Raw genomic sequence first — 17,880 nt, forward strand, 5'->3', positions numbered from 1 at the left:
TAATATAGTGCTCCTTCAAATACTACCATACTCTAGCTATACAAAACGCAAGACCCAACTCAAGAGATCACAAAGGCATTCGGAGACCTTTAGTAAGCTCCGAATGACTTTTACTATGCCCGTCACAACACTATAACATAAGCTGAACCCAGACAAATGTAAATGTTTAAAACCAAAATTAATGACAAACAAACCAGTAATAGTCAATTCTATTTGGGGCAAGAGCCACTAAATCCACTAACAATCTGTATTACTAGTTCAAAAAGCTAATTTACAGTCAAAATATGTTTCATGAAGAACTTGGAATAATGAAAAGTCATTCAGGTATAGATTGCAGGTCTGTACAGTATCAGCAAAAATCAATTTATATACAAGAATATCAAAGAAACAGGCAAAACATTTAAAAACAGACTAACAGTACAACTCAGTACAAATACTTGGAAGTAGGAAAAAGGAAAAGAAGGAAACAATTTTTAAAATTGGAAAGGGTAGAGTAGGAAGGCCATTATGGGAAAAATTACAAAACCAGTAATAATTATACTACATTAATACAGAGTTCCAAAAAGAGACAAAGGTGCATCTTTCTAATGCACTAGCTTCCAAGAAAAACTGGGGAAAAAAGCTGCTTTTTCCTGAGCAGCTTATATATGTCACATAATTGTTTCAACAGAAAGCCTATTAACAATGATTGTTTTAATGCTACAATTTTACAGCAAAGACAAAACTAAGATAGCAGCAAATTCACAAGGCAAATACTCCCATGGGACCATCCTCCCATGGTTTCTGTAATGCCCACAAAGTGCTCCCAGTTGGATATACAAGTAAAATTCACAATTAAACAACAAAGTTTGACACCAGGTACATTAAGGGTGGTTGGTGCCGAGTCATCTCAGCACTTAATTTTCTTTTTCAAAAAGGCAGAATCTGATTTGCAGTAAGGCGATACAGTCCTCCCAATGAGTGTAAGGGGGAGATCAATGCCTTCTATTATACAATGTGGTAGCAATCTCAAAGCAGCACACCACAATAGTGGTTAACCCTGGGACAGCTGGTGAAACATGGAGCAAGAACGTAACTGAGGGTGACGGTCTCGGGAAACAGGTCACGAGACCAGGTACCACGTCCAAGATAGATACCAATGGTCAACATACAGTTTCCAACTGTAATTCACCAGTAAAACCCATAAAAGGGATTTCAATAAAGTAAGGGCAAAGAGATGCCGTCCACGCAGCTTTCTGTGGCAAATCCAGCTCAGTAGATGGTCAGACTGACGGAGCGGTTCATCTTCTTCCCGATGAGCCTTGCTGTTCTGGTGCTCTGCGTGCTGGACCGTGTGGCCATTCTGTCTGTGAACAGAGCCCGCTCCTCTGCTGCTGCTTTTGCCATCTGTGCTTTCTTCAGCTCTCTAAGAGGAGAAAGAAGAAATGAGGAGGCAAGAATTCCACAGCCATTTACAAAATTCTGAGGAGCAACTGGCGGAAAAGGGAGGTCTCAACTGATCACCTTTACCTTTAGGTGAAAACATGAAGACAGGCTACATGTTTTTAAACTGTGTGTTTCACACTTAGAAATTCAAGTGCTTCTTGACAAAACTTTGGGATTCAACAATCCTAATTCCTACCCAGTTTAGGGCTTCCTTTTAAAACACCTCCAACAAGTACTTGCCTGCATCATCTTTTTGGATAAAGCCTAAAGAGCCTGCAACAAGGACGACATGCAAAACATACTGTGCTCTGGGTGATTTACAGCCTGAAATCTGTTGTCATAGCTCTCACATGCATCCTGCTTACTGATTTGACAGTGAGAGTCAATTAGGCTCACATCCTGTATGTCTCAAGTGAGTTAACTCAAGACAAATCAATACTCTTTAAAAGAACACAATTACTGTGAGACAAAGGTTATCTCAGGGGTGGGGAACCTTTGGCCTTGAGACCACATGTGACCCTCTACGTCCTCAAGTGCAGCCTTTTGACCAAATCCAAATTTAACAGAACAAATTCCTCCCCCTTAATAAAAGGATTTGTTCTATAAAACTTGGAGTTCAGTCAAAGGGCCGTACCTGAGGACCGAGAAGGCTACATACAGGTTTCTCACCGCTGCAGCTAGTTCCCAACTGCCATACTCCATTTCTTATAAGGAACTAGAGAGCCATTAAGGCAATATTTTGGGAGTGGTTTTTGTTCCGACTTCTCTCACGGAAAGCAAATCTTCCTAAGTTGGTCTTCATAAAACACCTCCTTTAATGCCTTGCCATGGTATAGGAGTGGCCCCAAGTTCTCAAAAGCTGGGCCAGTGGAGACAGACGAGCCAGGGAGGGTCTTCCAGCTTTGACTATGGCTCCTGTGGCCTGCTGTCTGAGAGGCAGCTTAGCCAAGATGAGAGAGTCCATTACCAAAAGTTAACTTCCATGACATTTTTTCAGTCAGACACCCACAAAACTGACAAAAACACAAAAATTCCTCAGCCAGTCCTACAGAGAGTCTCTTTCTCCTTCTGTTGTCAAGGAGGCAAAGCAGGGAAAGGGCCCTTTCAGAACCAAACTGTTCTTTGACATGCATGTTCCTTATCCAACAACCATCAAGTTATTTACTATCCTCATATGAAGCAGCTGAAGTACAGTCATTACTGAAAAGAGGGAAAGGGGTACTGGAAACAGAAGGAGAAAGAGACCACATTAGTCCTTTATGGAGCCAGAAGACCCCTGGTATATTGGGCAGCTTCTCTGTAAAAGATTTATGGAGATACAATCATGAGAAAGCACCGAAAAAGGTGTTGGGATCTGCTTCACCGTGCAACACCAACAACTACGAGCCAAAACTGTATTATGGCAGCAAAGCTCTCTCCCACTGAAAATCAGTTTTTGAAAACCAGATGGCCATGAAATCTAGATTATATACCGATAGGACAGAGCTCAGACCAATGGTACTGTTTCTGGTCTTAATTAATATAGGCTGCACTTTTCCCTCCAACGTAGCTTTTCTTATACAACCTGAGCATGACCTCCCAACCCAGGAGTCTTTCAGCATCTACTTATTTGTTTCTGTTTTCAAAGAGAACATTGGAGGAATGCAGCCTATATTTGGACCAAGGGTTTATTCTACTTCTTTAAAAGTTGCCCTGTAACACAGTATTATAGAAATGAAAAAAAGGTCTCATATACACCAAAATATTCATAGCAACAAAGAACTATAAACGAAGCAGTGATCACTGAAAGGGGGGATGGCTAAATAAACGATGGTCATGAATGTAGCAAAATCCTAGTGCACTGTAAAAAACAATTACTCTGAACAATTCAGAGATGCTTAGGAAAGTTAAAAGAATTGATCCAGAGATAGGGGTGGAGCTAGGACAACAATGTACACAATGATCACAGCCATCTAAGTGAGAAGACCAAAAATCAATGTACACCGTGCAGGTGGGGTGTAAGGGCCAAGGTTGGCCTCAGAAAAGAGAAGAGAAAAAGTATCTCTTTTCTTGGTAGAGCTGGGAACACTGGCTACACTGCCAGAGTCCATCAACAATTTGGTTGGTTCTGCTGAACTGGTTTTCTCCTCCTTTAAAATCTGTTAAAAGGAATGCTGAGGGATCTGTTCAGAAAAAAGAGTGACACAAAACATGATGTCTATGAACTCATCCCCAAGCAAGACAGAGGCTCCCAATGCTGTGACAACAATTCAAGGACTTACTTCTGCAGGAGGGAGTTCTTGAATTTTTCTGCATTCAGCTCTATGCGTAACTGCTCCGCACTCTTCCTGGAGGCAGAGAGCAACACTGAGTGCTTGACCAGTGCCACCGCTGATGGTCTCCTCTCAGGGTCAGGGTGAATCATGACCTTTGTGAAAGAAGAGATTCCCAAATGAATGACCCTCAGGAAACAGAAGTCCCCTTGGTGATCACCTTGGTGAACAGAGCAGCACAAGGCAGAACTACCAAGAATATCCAACACTCACTTTCAACAAATCTGTCAGTTCTTGTGAAAGGACTTGTGGTATCCGCGGCAGCTTTCCTTGTCGTATTTCATGCCACTGGTCTCCATTTGTAGGAAGTGGTTCAGCACCAGCAGCACACACCACAGTGAGGGCCAGAGCAAAAATATCTGCTTTTGGTAAGTGAGTGTAGTTCTAAAAGGCAGAGAAGGATATAGTCTCAGAAGAGAATGCTCTCTCCTCAAATCAATACCAGCCTGGTTTACATACGGAACACAATAACCATGCTGCTAGGGGCCATGGGTTCAGAATGTTAGAGCAAGGATTCAGACTTGGGCTGAACTAGCCTCTGAGAAATTGGCAAGAACCTTAGATCCAACACATGGTCACCTAGACAGAGGTCAAAGAAAGAGGTTATGTACAAATATATTTTAGTAGTTTTTTTATAGTAGTAGAAAGTAAGGAAAGAAGGGAGGAAGAAAGAAAAAGATCAAGAGACAAAGAAGGAACAAGAAAAACTAAAGTGGTACCCACCCATTAGGGAATGGCTACACCAATTATGGCACATGAATGTAATAGAAGGTTACTGTGGCGTAAGAAACGATTAAATAGACAGTTTCAAAGGAAATCCTATGAGCTGATGCAGAGTGAAGTGAGAAGAACTCGGAGAACTCTTTATGTCCTAACAATAGCATATCTGGAAAAACTCTGAAAGACTCAAATACTCCAATCAATGCAATGATAAAACCCTAAATCCAGAGAACTGAAGATGAAACATGCCATTTTAATTCCTGTCAGAGAAGTGATGAATTAAAAATGCAGAATGAAACATGCATTTTTACTGGGTTGACAGCTTTTAAAAAATATATCATATACATCATAAAAAATAAATACCAAAGTGCTGAGGTCAGGGAACCATGTGTTCAGGTTTGGGATGCTTGAGACCCCAAAATACCAACACCCTGGGTCCTGCCCGAATTAATTCAATTCAAGTCTTCTTTTAGCCCAAGAAAAATAAAGTTTATTAAAGATTCACCATACTGGGTAGATTCTTAAGGAACTCAAGCATTTGCGATGCTTGTATTGACAAGCGGGCTCAATCTAGCTCAGATTCTGTCTAGCTCTGAGATGCAATCTGGCCTGCTTGTCAATACAAGTGTCACAAATGCTTAGGCTCCTTAAGAGCTACTCAATATGGCAAATCTTCAATAAACTTTGTTTTTGGCTACAAGAAGGCTTGAACCAAATTCATTCGGGTAGGACCTGGAGTATGAGTATTGGAACCCCAAACCTCAACATATGATTCTCTGATCTCAACATATGGTACAACAAAAGGGGAGAAAGGAGAGAGCTCAACAGTCATTTCATTACTCCTTAAATAATACTAATTTCTCAGAAGTTTTTCCTTACATAGTGACTGAGCCAAAACCTGCTTCCCCATAGTACATCTCCCTGTTGGAGCCAAGTATAACAAGTTTAACCTGTTCTTCCTTGTGAAAAAGCTCAGATGTTTTACAACTGATAAGATCACTTCCTAAGTCTTCTAATCTCCAGGCGTTTTAATACAGACATACCTAACTTAATATTACTCAATGGTTTCAGAGAAACCCAGCATTATGTAAAACACCGGAGGGCAATGTTACTCTAGGGTTTGGTTATAGTGTCATAAATGATATTACTACAAGGTTAACAGGGCTGGGGCAACATTATCTAAGCCACAGTGTCTTTCACATAGGTGGCATAGATTGGCTTGTTGAATTTAATTAAACAAACATTATTAAGCTCCTATTAAATGCGAGGGAAGAACAAAGATAAAAGCAAAAAACAAAAGCAAAATAGTGTCTACACTCAAGTTTTCATTTTACCAGGACAGGCCCTGTAGGAAACCACAAAGGCCCACAATTAGTGCTGGCTGCAACTTAGTCTGATTCAGCACTGACAGCTCAAATTACCTCTTGTAAAACTTCATTGGCAAGGAAACGGCTATCACCTTCTTCTACTTGAGGACTAGATATCCTAGTTACGTGTCCAAGATCACCTAGAGAAAACAAAAGTCAAGTCAAACAAAACAGAAGCTTGTATTATTATATTAATACAAATAATAATATCCTAATGATCCAGATTTCTTACCTATTTTAAAAATAACTTTATTAGCTGTCCAATCATCTTCATCCCCTTCCTCAGCTGTACCTGGGATTGACACCCTAGATATGAAAATATTACCTGCCAAAGGGAAAATAAAACTGAGTAGAAATAAAAATGACATTTTAAAAAATTACATAATACAAGTTTCAAAGCCGAGTCAAACTCCATTAATTTCAGACTAATTGGAGTATTAACGCTAGACTTGAATTAATGACAGCCTACATTGGCATGGGGCTTTATCAGGGACTTTATTAACTTATTTTTAAACCAACTCACAACTGTGTGAAGTACTTAGTTAAAATACTACCATCCCATTTTGCAGATGAGGAGGGATCTGAGCAAGGTTCAAGAGTTAAATGACTTACTCAAGGTCACACAGCTCTACATGGCAGAGCCAAGGTTTGGCCCTAGTAGAGTGCTAAATTACATGTGGAAACAAAAGGAAAATAATCCAAATCAGAAATCTAAACTAAGATGATTTGTTATAAACATCCCTTTAAGGATGTTAATATTATTTCTAGACATGCAAGATCAACAGGCACAAACATACACAAGATACAAGATGCATGATTTCCAGACCCTGCCAAAGACACATCTCCTTCCTTGTTCTTTGATCACAGCTCCCCAAAGAACCTGAGTCTATAAAGCTGAATAACCTACTTGTGTGCCACAGTGGATAGAGCACTGGGCCTAAAGTCAGACAAATAGGAGTTCAAATCTGGATTCAGACACTTTACCGCATGTGTGACTGTGGGTAAGTCACTTAACCCCTATTTGCCTCAGTTCCTCAAATATAAAATGGAAAAGGAAATGGTGAACTCCAGCATCTCTGCCAAGAAAAGCCATGGACACAGTCCATGGGGTCATATACAATTAGACACGACTGAACAACAACAATGACACCACAAAGTAAGGCATGGGTTCTGAGAATTACCTAATCAATACATACACTTGCTTATACTGATCAAGGAAGCCAACAATACCATGTTTGTTGGTCCACATTGGTGTCATGCAAAGAGCAAAAAATTGTAAAGCACAATATTGGGGTAGAGTCCTTTGGGTCCTAGCTCTGTTATTACCTGTGTGACCTGGTGTGCCCCTTTTCAGGACCTGCTTCCCTGTCTGTAAAATGAAACTATTGACCTATATAATCCTTTAAGGTCTCTTCCAACTAATTCTATAATAACTTATACTGTTCTAGAAAAATGATGGTGTCAATCTCTGCCCCTCCTAATCTCATCTTGAGAAGTAAGCCCAAGTAGCACTTCCAGCCACAGCAGTGGAACTCCCAACACCTTTTAAGCCTTCAAAGCAGTATCTTAAAGGACCCTAGAGTGCCACTGAAACGTATTATCATGTTTCTCCATGAATATCCATTTCTCTCAGTATCTCAGCCACCATAAGGATGGATAAAAGTTACATGTTCATTTTAAACTGCCATTGATGTCTGGATATCTAAGTTTATTACAAAGTTCTTAAAAACATTCAATTAAATACTCAAAATAAACTCATGTAGGTTTAATAAAAATAAGCACAGGCTATCCCAAACTAGGTGCTCCCAGTTCTGTAATTTCTACAATAACATATTCTGAGTCAAGAACTACTTTTCAATTCCCCATTTTAATTTAAAGTTGTTTAAACTTTTAAATAAATGTAATATGTATAAAGCACTTTGCAATCTTTAAAGCGCTGCATAAATGTTGGCATTAAAGGGCATACAAAGTTACTTAATGTCACTATTTTAAGGACTGGTGAAATCACTGGTGTGCACCTTAATAGGTATCTCTGGGAGTTGTTGTAGGTGAAAAAAGTAATTGCCTGGTGGCCAACCATCTGGTGATGAGTCTATCTTCCTTTAGTCAAATTCCTCATGAGTACCTAAAGTCTTCCTAGTTTGTTAGGACCTGCTGGCACAGTTTTTGAGAATCCAGAGGCACCTCCACACTATGATGATGCCATAGAGGAGGACCCCTCGGAAGCGAGGCACCCAAAGCTAAACAAAGAAAATTAACTATAAAGCTACATAGTCCTTCATCTAATATCAAGTAATGTGGCCTCCAACAGAGCAAAACTTTTTATACTGTACTCACTAGGCTTAATATCCATGTGTACCAATGACATTGAGTGAATATATTTCAAGCCACGAGCAACTTGTATGAGAAGATCTTTAAGTTCTGTTTCTGAAAAATAATTCATGCTTCTGTAGTTTTCACTTATGGCATCCCCTAAACTTCCACCTGACAAAAAAAAAAAGAGACAAATTAGCTTTTCCCTTCCGAAAATATATTGAAGCAAGTCTCTTGATTTTAGAGGGAAGTTATGCTTATTTAATCAGCCCCAGAGAGATTCTGGGAACAAAGCACAAAATATGTTTTCAGAAATTCTACCATTCAAATCAGACAAAAGAGAAAGACGACGATACTGCATTACAGCCTTGGTCCCCTTGCCTTCATGAGATCTAAACCTAACAGAACACCTTCTATATGTTCTCTATGGCTGGGACAGATGCCAGCTCTGGAGTCAGAATCCTCAGTTCCTCTAACTATCCGACCAGTTCCTTCTGTTTCAGGGAGACTGACAGTCGATTGTTTCCTGGCCCTAATATTTAGTTTTAGCCCTTCACAGATATTTATACCAAAGCTATGTAAATTCTTTACACAGACCAGACAACATCTATGCTGGGCACCTTTCACCATTCCTGCAAAATTCTGCTAATGCTGGCTCTATGCACTTAGCCTATTCTACGCTGCACCATGGGTTGGCTGTTCACATCTTACTGTCCCCACTGCATTAAGGAAGGTCAAAAATCATGTCCTACTTCAGTTTTGCGTCCCTGGCTTCTCCCCTAGTGCAGTGAAGATTCCCAACTGAATATGTTTGTTGCATTCAATCATTCAACAAATATTTATTAAGTGGCACCAACCGAGCAGTAAGACCTGGGCTACGTGGGGTACAGTCCCTGTCCTCAAGAGCCCCTCAAAACCTAATGGAAAACAACATGCAAACAGCTATTTGTGTAGATATGCATGCAGTATAAGTGAGAGGGAATGTCAGAGGGAAGACACTACCATTACAGGGAGAATCAGGACAGGGCTTTTTCGGAAGATGGAATTTAAGGTGAATCTTGAAGGAAGCCAGAAGGCTGAGGTGCAAAGGGGGAATCATTCCTGGCATCCAGGATAGCCAGTGAAATGGCATGGCTTTGGGAGATGGAGGATCAAGAAGGCCAGTGTCAACAAGTTATAGAGTACATGGAAAGAAGTGAAGCATAAGAAAACTGGAAAGGAAAGGAGTAGATTGTGAAGGACTTTAAAGTTAAACAGATGATTTTATCTTTGATCTTAAAGGTGGTAAGATACTATTCAGTTTACTGCCTAGGGTGGTGATATAGTTGGACCTAGGGTTTAGATGTGGCAGCTAAATGCAGAATGATGTGGAATGGGGAGAACTGGGGCAGGGAATCCATCAGAAGGTTATTACCATAGTTCAAGCATGAGGTGATAAAGGTGGGAATGAGTTGTGTCTGAGATGCCAGTCTGAGGCATCCAGTCTGAGGTGTCCAACAGGCAGTTGGTGATGTAAGACTGGAGGTCAGGGAGAGATTAAAGCTGGATAAAGTAACTGAACTCAAAGTAGCTAATAAGATCACCAAGTAAGATAATGGTGAGGGAGAAGGAAAAAAAAGCCCAGGTCATAGGTGATTGTCCACTTTGGCAGGCATGACCCGGAGGAGGATCCAGCAAGGAGACCCAGAAGGAACAATCAGACAGGTAGAAGGACAGGGCAGTGTCATGAAAACCTAAAGAGGAAAAGGCCAAGAAGAGAGTCATCTACAGTGTCACAAGATGCAAAGAGGTTAAGAAGGACAAGGATCAAGAATATACCACTAGATTTGGCCACCAGATGATCAATGGTAACTTTGCAAAGAGCAGCTTCAAGTAGCACGAGGTCAGAGCCCAGACTGCAGAGCATTTACAAGAGTAAGAGAAGAAGGTAAGGCACCAATTGTAGATGGCTTTATAGAAGCATTTAGCCACGAAAGGGAGGCAAGAAAATTGAATTCCTATCTTCTAAAGCCTAATTGGAAAGGAAAGCCTCAAATGGACCAAGAAAAACTCTTGGCTCCCACAGCTTGACCCCAAGGTCAACTTAATTCAACCAACTTTTAAGTTCTATTATGTCCAAGGCCTTAGTGTTAAGTGCTGGGGATACAAGAACAAATTGAAAAACAGCCCCTCTCCTCAAGGAACCTATGGTCTACCTGGGATCCTCCCTATCATACAAGTAAATGAGGGAGAATGTGAGGAGGGAAAGTTCTCCCACCTAGAGAGATCAGGAAAGTTTCCTATAGCCAAGTGACCACCTAATATTGAAGGGAGCTAAGAAATTCTCCTGTGCAGATGTGAAGAGGGAGCATCTGAGGTACATCCAAGGCATGGGGTGTATATTTTATGCTAAGGAATGGAGGCTGGAAATGAGAAGTTCAAGAAACAAGTAAACCAGTTTGGTTAAAACATAAATGTGGAAAGGGGTGCAACATGAAATAAATCTAGAAAAATTGGATGAAGTCAGATAGCAATGGACTTTAAAATGCTCTTTTTAAGTATTTAAGTATTTTATCCTGAAGCCAACAGGGAGCCATTGAAAATTCACAGGTGGGGAAAAGTATGGTCAGACTTCTATTTTTAGATAGATTATTTTGGCAGTTCCGAGGAAGATAAACTGGACAAGAGAGCTCCTGGAAGCATGGAAACTGATTAGGAAACTATTACCATAGTCCATGAGAAGATGTGATCAAGTACTGAACCAGGGTAGGCCTTGGGAGCAGAGAGAAAAGGCAGCTGCAGATGCTGTGAAGGCAAAATGTATAGGGAGAGGGAAGGGTCAAGAATAACTGAGTTTGTGCATCTTGCTAACTGGGAAGATGGTCACCACCTTAACAGAAGTAGCTAAGTTGGGGAATTCCATTTTGGACGTGCCTGTGGGACATCCTCAAAGAAGACTCCTAGGCAGCTGGCAATACAGGAATGGAGCTCAAAAACGATGAGGTTTGGATATATGTTTCTGAGTCGTCTGGCAAAGAGATGCTACATGAACCCACAGGAGCTGAAGAGTTCACCAAGAAGCTATCAAGAAGAAAGGCCCCAGGAAAAAGTCTTAGGGGATGTCCAGTTAAAGACTGGGATAGAGGAGAATGATTCATCAATGGATATGGAACAGGAAAGATCAGAAAGGTACAACAAGAAACACAGAAACATGGAGAGCAATTTGGAACTATGCCCAAAGGGCTACAAAAATGTGCATACCCTTTGACCCAGCAATATCGCTACTAGGACTATATCCCCAAGAGATCATAAAAATGGGAAAGGGTCCCACATGTACAAAAATATTTATAGCAGCACTCTATGTAGTTGCCAAAAACTGGAAGTCAAGGGGATGCCCATCAATTGGGGAATGGCTGAATAAATTATGGTATATGAATGTAATGGAGTACTATTGTGCCATAAGAAATGATGAACAAGAAGACTTCAGAGAGGCCTGGAAGGACTTATATGACCTGATGCTGAGTGAAAGGAGCAGAACCAGGAGAACTTTATGCACAGCAACAACCACAGTGTGTGAGAGTTTTTTCTGGTAGACTTAGATTTTTGTAATAACACAAGAACTTCTTACCAAAAAAAAAATCCCAATGGAGGATCTCAAGGCAAAATGCCTGCCACACTCAGAGAGAGAAATATGGAAGTCACTCACATATTGTAGCAGATCATGTTTGTGTATGTGTATGTGTTTGTGTATCATGTTCTGATTTGTTATACGATTTCTTTCATTTATCTTAGTCTGACTACATAGCATGACTATAGTGAAAATATACTCAATAGGAAAGTATATGTAGAATCTATACAGAATTGTATGCAGTCGTGGGGAGGGAGGGGGGTAGTAGGGAGTAGGTGGGGAGGGATAAAATCGCAATTGTATGGCAGTGATTGTTAAACATTACAAAATAAAAAAAAAAAAAAAGAAACACAGAAACATAAGTAAGAAAGCTGAAGAAAACAGAGACTAACGAGGAGGAAATGGTCAACTATAGAGATGTCAGGAAGGTAAAGAGGACCAAGATCTGGCCATCAGCTTTGGTGACCATGAGATCTTTGGTAACTTTGGAGAGCACCATTTTTCAGGCCAGTGGAATTAGAAGCCAGATTACATGAGTCTGAGATGCGAGCAAACAGTGAGGAAGTGGAATAAATATATGTAGACAGTTTTCTCTAGTGATACAACGATTCTCAGAAGACTTCTCAAATACTTTTTCCTATCAAAAAAAAAAAAAAAACATAAAAGCATTGCTGCTACCTGAAACACAGGACCAAAAGCATGACATCTGTTTGTACTGAAAAGGTGACTGGGGCCTGTGACCTCTCCTATTTTAATAAGAAAATTGCTGTGGTATTTTCTAGTTAATGAGGCAGCAAGACAGTGAAAAGAGCATAAGGAGGCACTATTCTGCACCTGCAGCTTGCTGGCCATGTGAACCTGAAAGGGCGGCTGGGTGAAAATATGCTCAACTATTAAAAAAAACCATAACCTAGGTTTTAGCTGGAAGGAAAATGGATTTCTCCTGGCCTTGTTAGTTTCTCTTTAAACAGCTAACTGATGATAAATGCTTGTTAAACTCAACTGATATAGAAACACATCAATAAAGTTAAGACTTTAAGTGACATTAGGAACAATTACTTTCAGTATTCACTTTGTTTAGAACAACAGTTTCAACAACAGCTGATACTCATTCAAGTGCTTTTCAGTTTACAACAAGGCCTTTAACAGTTATAATCTCTTAATTCTAAAAAGAACCACAAGAGATAAGTGGCACAAGGAGGATTCCACACTTTAAAGAAACTGAGACACCTAAAGTAACTCAGTAAATAGCAGTTAGGAATAGAATGCCGGTATTTGAACTTTTCCTGCTTCACTCATGCTTCCTCATGTGGGAAGAAATAGAAAAACAAAATGTTGTAAACAACCCCCCCAAAAAAGTCTGGCTTACCATTACAATACTCATTCTGTATCAGCATGTGATCATCTTCTGCCCATGCAGAGAAGTATCGAACCACGTGAGAATGTTGTCCAAGTACTGCATGGGCATACACTTCTCTTAAAGCATTCTGTCTGTTTACGAGAAGTTTGGAGATCAGTACCAACATAAACCAGGCAACTTCACCCTGTCATAGATCATCTGATAAACTCTATCAGTCTCTACTCCTTCAGGGACCCTTTATAAAGGGCAGAGGTTTGGTTAAGGGACAGTAGCCACTTTGAGTCCTATGATGCAGGAAAGCTTAACTGTGAACTTGATTAAGAAGCATGGGCATATACATAAATACCTCTGAGAAGAGCTTGATATTAATAAAACGTATAAGACCAAAGACAGTTCTCAAGAGTGTTACTGCACATTGTTAAGAACCATACGAAAGTGACTATTGTGGATATGTTTAGCACAACTACACATATATAATAACCAATATGAGATTGCTTGCCTAAGGGTGGGTGGGGACAGAGGGAGAGAATTTGGAACTCAAAGTTTTAAAAACAAACATTAAAAATTATTTTTACATGTAACTGGGGAAAAATTAAATACTAAATAAATTCAAAAAAAAAGAAAACATGTGAAAGAATTTCTAAATCACTCGTAAGTAACAAGAGAAATGCAAATCTAAACACTGGAGGGTTTCACACCTCACCCCCAGCAAACTGGTAAAGATAATAAAATAAAGAATAGTCAATGCTAAAGGGGTTGTGTGAAGACAAACACACTAACGGGCTAGTTAGTAGAGCTATGCACCAATACAATTCTGGAAAGTAATTTGGAATTATGTAAACTACTAAAACAAACTGGCCATACCACTTGACCCAGAACACACACATGTTCAACGTACAAAAAAATTTATAGCACTACTTTTTATGGTAGCAAAGAATTAGCAACAAAGTAGATGCCCATCAGTTGGTGAATGGATAAACAAACTGTGGCATATGAGTGGAATGGCATCCTTCTGTGCTTTAAGAAATGATGTAAGTAATGAACAGAGACACATGGGAAGATCTATATGGACCGATGCAGGATGGAGTAAGCAGGGTCAGGAAAACAATATTACCATGACTACAACAATACAAAATTACAAAGAACAAGCAAGGCCTCGAAGAAGAGGCAGGAGAAGACCCCCCTCCAACTGCTCTGCAGAGAAGGGGGGTCCACAGTTTGAAACACTGCATCCAGTGTTAGATGTGTGCATGTTGATTTGTTTGGATCAGTTTTTTTCTGATCTTCTTTAAAAAAATGATTTGTTATAACTCTTTCTCTGGCAAAGAACAGGGAAGAAGGAAATGTGAGTTGTGTAAAAAACAAAAGAAATCCATGGAAATACATTTTGTAAAGGTAAGAGCAGTACAGTTATGTACCAAATTCAGACGAGACTTCAAACAGAAAGCTACTCGGAAAGAAAGCAAAACGGACCAGAAGAGAATTTTTCTAACTTTAAAGAACCTTTCCAATTTCAATACTTTTAAGTTTGGAACTTGGATGCTGCCAGAACTCAGGAGTTTAACAAAGTACCTCTGACAAAGGAGCACAGAAACAAAGAGGAGGGCTTAAAAAAAATACTCACTCGTCCACAGAACCAGCCAATGGCTTCTTTGATCGCTTTATGGCATAGATACATCCATCCAGCCTCTTTACACACTTAAATACTGAACCAAATTCTCCTGACCCAATCTTCTCCAGTTCATGAAATTCACTTTCATATCTTGATTTCATGTTACTTTCTGTAATTGTAATTCTCTGTAACAACAAAAAAATTGACTGTTTCAAAAGTATCAAAGTCAAGTCAACAGAAGATGGCACCAAAGAAGAGGAGGCTTGAACAACCTACCTTGGCAGGTCTGGGGGTCTCATCTTCAAGCTCCCCATCACTCGCTTCCATGTCTTCATCACAGGAACTGAAACAAGAATTGGTGCTCTCTGCATCAAATATACTTGCAAGACATATTCCAACCCATGCTCTCAACTTTATCTGGCAAGTCTATACAGATTACTAGTGGAATTTTCATAGGAGGAGGCTGAAGATGTAACCAAGTATTGCTCCCTCAAAGGTTTTTAAGGTAAGATTACTAATCAGCTTAGTTTATGGTGAAGACCTTCACCCCACATTTGTTTTCTGGATTCTATGACTATCAAATATTATATCTGGTCCAGCCCAATGACCTGGACGGTAATTCCCTAACCCTACTACAAGTGTCTCCCAAAGTCCTTCCAAGTTAACTCTCCCAACCTAGAATTTAATAGAACCTTTGAGTTGGAAGAAGTCCCATCATCTAACAGCTATAACCCCTTCACTTGATAAAAAACACTTCCCTGAGAGTGTCTCAACTCTGCTTGAAAACTTCCAGTGACCAGGGTCTCACCACCTCTTGAAGCAGGCTGTATCACCAACAGCACTCCATCTCTCTAACTTTCCCTTCTTATGACTATTCATTACCACCTCTAATTTCCCAGCTCTCCATGCCTTCCTCCAAGATGTGCAGGCAACCTTTTATTTCTTCCTGCTCTACAAAGATCCTTTTTCAACAGGAAATAGCACTCATCATTTTTACAGCTAAACACACTGCTGCCACTCCAGAACCTCCGGAACACAACAGTCTAGACGCTAACTGTGAACAGGACCATTAGTACAAGCTCTTGGGGATCACACCGTCCAATGACATACTCGTTCCAATGCGTCCTCTTCCTTCGGCGGCACTGGCCGGAAGAATGCAGCAACATCGAGTCTGGAGTGAAGGGGTTAATGTTCACTTGGGGGGTCTGCCTCATGTCAAAGCCTGGCTTGTCGGCTCGTCCCGAGCTCATGAACAGGGAGCCGCCTCGGAGCTTCACGGAGCCGGAGTCTATCCCTCGGGCTTTGGACAGCAAGCTCTGGACGGTGAGGAGGAGGGAGGGTCAGCGTTAAGGACGGTGGGCCCACCGACAGCTGCGCCCGGCCAGACAAGGCGGGGCACCCCGGCCCGGGCCGATCCCCCGGTGCAACAGACCCCGCAGCCGCCCCTCGGTGAAGCGGGCCCTCCCCTCTGCCCCGGCCCCGCAGACCCCGCGCAGCCTCCATCTTAAGCCGCATAAACAGGGGAGGGGACGGCGCTCGGCTGGGAAAGCCAGGCATTTTCGAGAACTCCTTTCTGGAGCCATCTAACGTTTCCAGAGGCTTTTCACGCTGGCTGGGCAGAGGAGACGCTCATGCTCTCAGCAAACGTGAGCCCAACGCCCAGGGTAGGTGTCACTGGAGGACACCCCTACGTGAGCTGAAGCCCGGCAGCGGGGCGTGCCGTGCGGGTCTTCACGCACGTGTGTACACACACACACAGACAGACACAGACACACAGACAGACACACACAGACACAGACACACGGGTCTCAGCTCCCTCGGGCGCGGGGCTGGCTTCCCCCGCACAGCCCCCCGAGCCCCCGCGGCCGAGCCCCGCACCCGCCGGGCGGCTCCCACTAAAAAGACCCAGGGACACAAGCTGACAAGGCCGGGGGCTGGCTCTGCTCCCCGGCCGTCCCGCGGCCCGGCCCCGGGGAAGGCGCAGGCTGCGGTTACATAAGCCCAACGGCCACTAGCGAGGGGAGGGCAGGCCCGGTGCCCGGGGCTCGGTGCCCAGGGCGGCCGGGCGGCTAGGTGACCGCCCCCGCGGCCCCGTGCTCACCTTCGGCGTGTGCGGCGTGTCGAAGAGCCGCAGCTTGCGGAAGGTCTTGTGCGGCGGCGTGCCCGGGTAGTCGGGCACGGGCGAGCAGGAGCCGTCGCGGCGCTGGCGGCCGCGCGGGGAGCGGTCCCCGCGGAGCGGAGACAGGGGGCTGCCCGGGTAGTAGGGGGCGGCGGGGGGCGGCGACTTGACCGGGGACGAGGAGCCGAAGCCCTCCTCCTCCCACGAGTCGCCCTCGGCGCCGCCCGCGCCTCCTCCGTCGGCCGGCGGCATCTCCTCCTCCGGCGGGCCCGGGGCCGGGGCTCGGGCCGGGGCGCGGCGGCGGCCGCCGGGCTCGCTCTCGGGCTCCGTGGCCGGCCCCGGGGCGGCGGGGCTGCGGGCGGGCGGCAGCGGCGAGTCCGGCTCCTGGAAGGCGGAGTCCTCCCCGGTGCTGTGGCCGCTGCCCTCGTCCTCCTCCTCCTCCTCCTCCTCCTCCTCCTCGCAGTCGCTGCCCGGGGAGAAGATGAGCTTCTGCCGCAGCGCGCAGGAGCCTCCCGGCCGGCCGCGGGGCGGCGGCGCCTGGTGCCGGCTCTGGAAGCTCATGGGGGCCGGGGCAGGGAGCCGGGGCCGAGGGGGCGGGACCGCCACGTGCGGCCCGGGGAGCTCCGCAGGGGCGGCGGCGGCCCGGGCGGCCTGGGCGGCGGCGGCTCCTGCGCCTCGGCGGGACGTCACCGCGGCCCCCGGCGCCGACCGGGGAAGGGGGGCGAGGGCTGGGGTCGCGGCTCCGAGGCGGCAGGGGCGGCGGCGGCCGAACCGAGGGGCTGCGCGGCGAGCCGATCTGCCTGCGAGGTTCGGGCTCCGCGGCTTCCCGCGACCGTTAATCACGTGAACGCCCAACCTACCAATCCCCGCCCCGTCTGGGGTTTGAAAAAAAAGGAGGGCGCTACGTTACCCGCGGGAGGAGGGTACGTGCTACGCGATTTTGGCGCGAAATGTGTGGCTCCGCCCCTCCCCTACACGCACGTAGATAGAAACACACAAACACAGACGCACGTCGGTCCAGGGAGAGAGGGGCGGGGCGGAGAGA

General features: G+C 43.8%; 1 protein-coding gene across 1 annotated transcript; it reads right to left on the bottom strand.

The window, feature by feature from the left end:
* Positions 1-193: 193 nt before the first annotated feature.
* Positions 194-17,471, bottom strand: WEE1 (WEE1 G2 checkpoint kinase). Its single transcript, XM_072619470.1, has 11 exons — positions 16,818-17,471; positions 15,827-16,032; positions 14,993-15,059; positions 14,729-14,901; positions 13,114-13,235; positions 8,162-8,308; positions 6,057-6,149; positions 5,879-5,964; positions 3,951-4,121; positions 3,687-3,832; positions 194-1,405 (listed from the first exon to the last, which is right to left on the bottom strand). Exons 1-11 carry the CDS (start codon positions 17,394-17,396, stop codon positions 1,252-1,254), a joined length of 1,944 nt encoding a protein of 647 aa, XP_072475571.1. The 5' UTR covers positions 17,397-17,471; the 3' UTR covers positions 194-1,251.
* Between the last annotated feature and the right edge of the window lie 409 nt (positions 17,472-17,880).

Source organism: Notamacropus eugenii, chromosome 6 (assembly GCF_028372415.1).
Source record: "Notamacropus eugenii isolate mMacEug1 chromosome 6, mMacEug1.pri_v2, whole genome shotgun sequence".
NCBI classification, from domain to species: Eukaryota; Metazoa; Chordata; class Mammalia; order Diprotodontia; family Macropodidae; genus Notamacropus; species Notamacropus eugenii.

Bases quoted from the DNA above. Each gene is read 5' to 3' on its own strand.
- WEE1 (XM_072619470.1), bottom strand. From the start codon at position 17,396: ATGAGCTTCCAGAGCCGGCACCAGGCGCCGCCGCCCCGCGGCCGGCCG. The intron at 4,122-5,878 runs GTAATTTGAGCT...TCTGCCTTTTAG, and splicing joins CCAATGAAGTTTTACAAGAG to AACTACACTCACTTACCAAA. The intron at 3,833-3,950 runs GTGAGTGTTGGA...TCTTTCACAAAG, and splicing joins AACTGACAGATTTGTTGAAA to GTCATGATTCACCCTGACCC.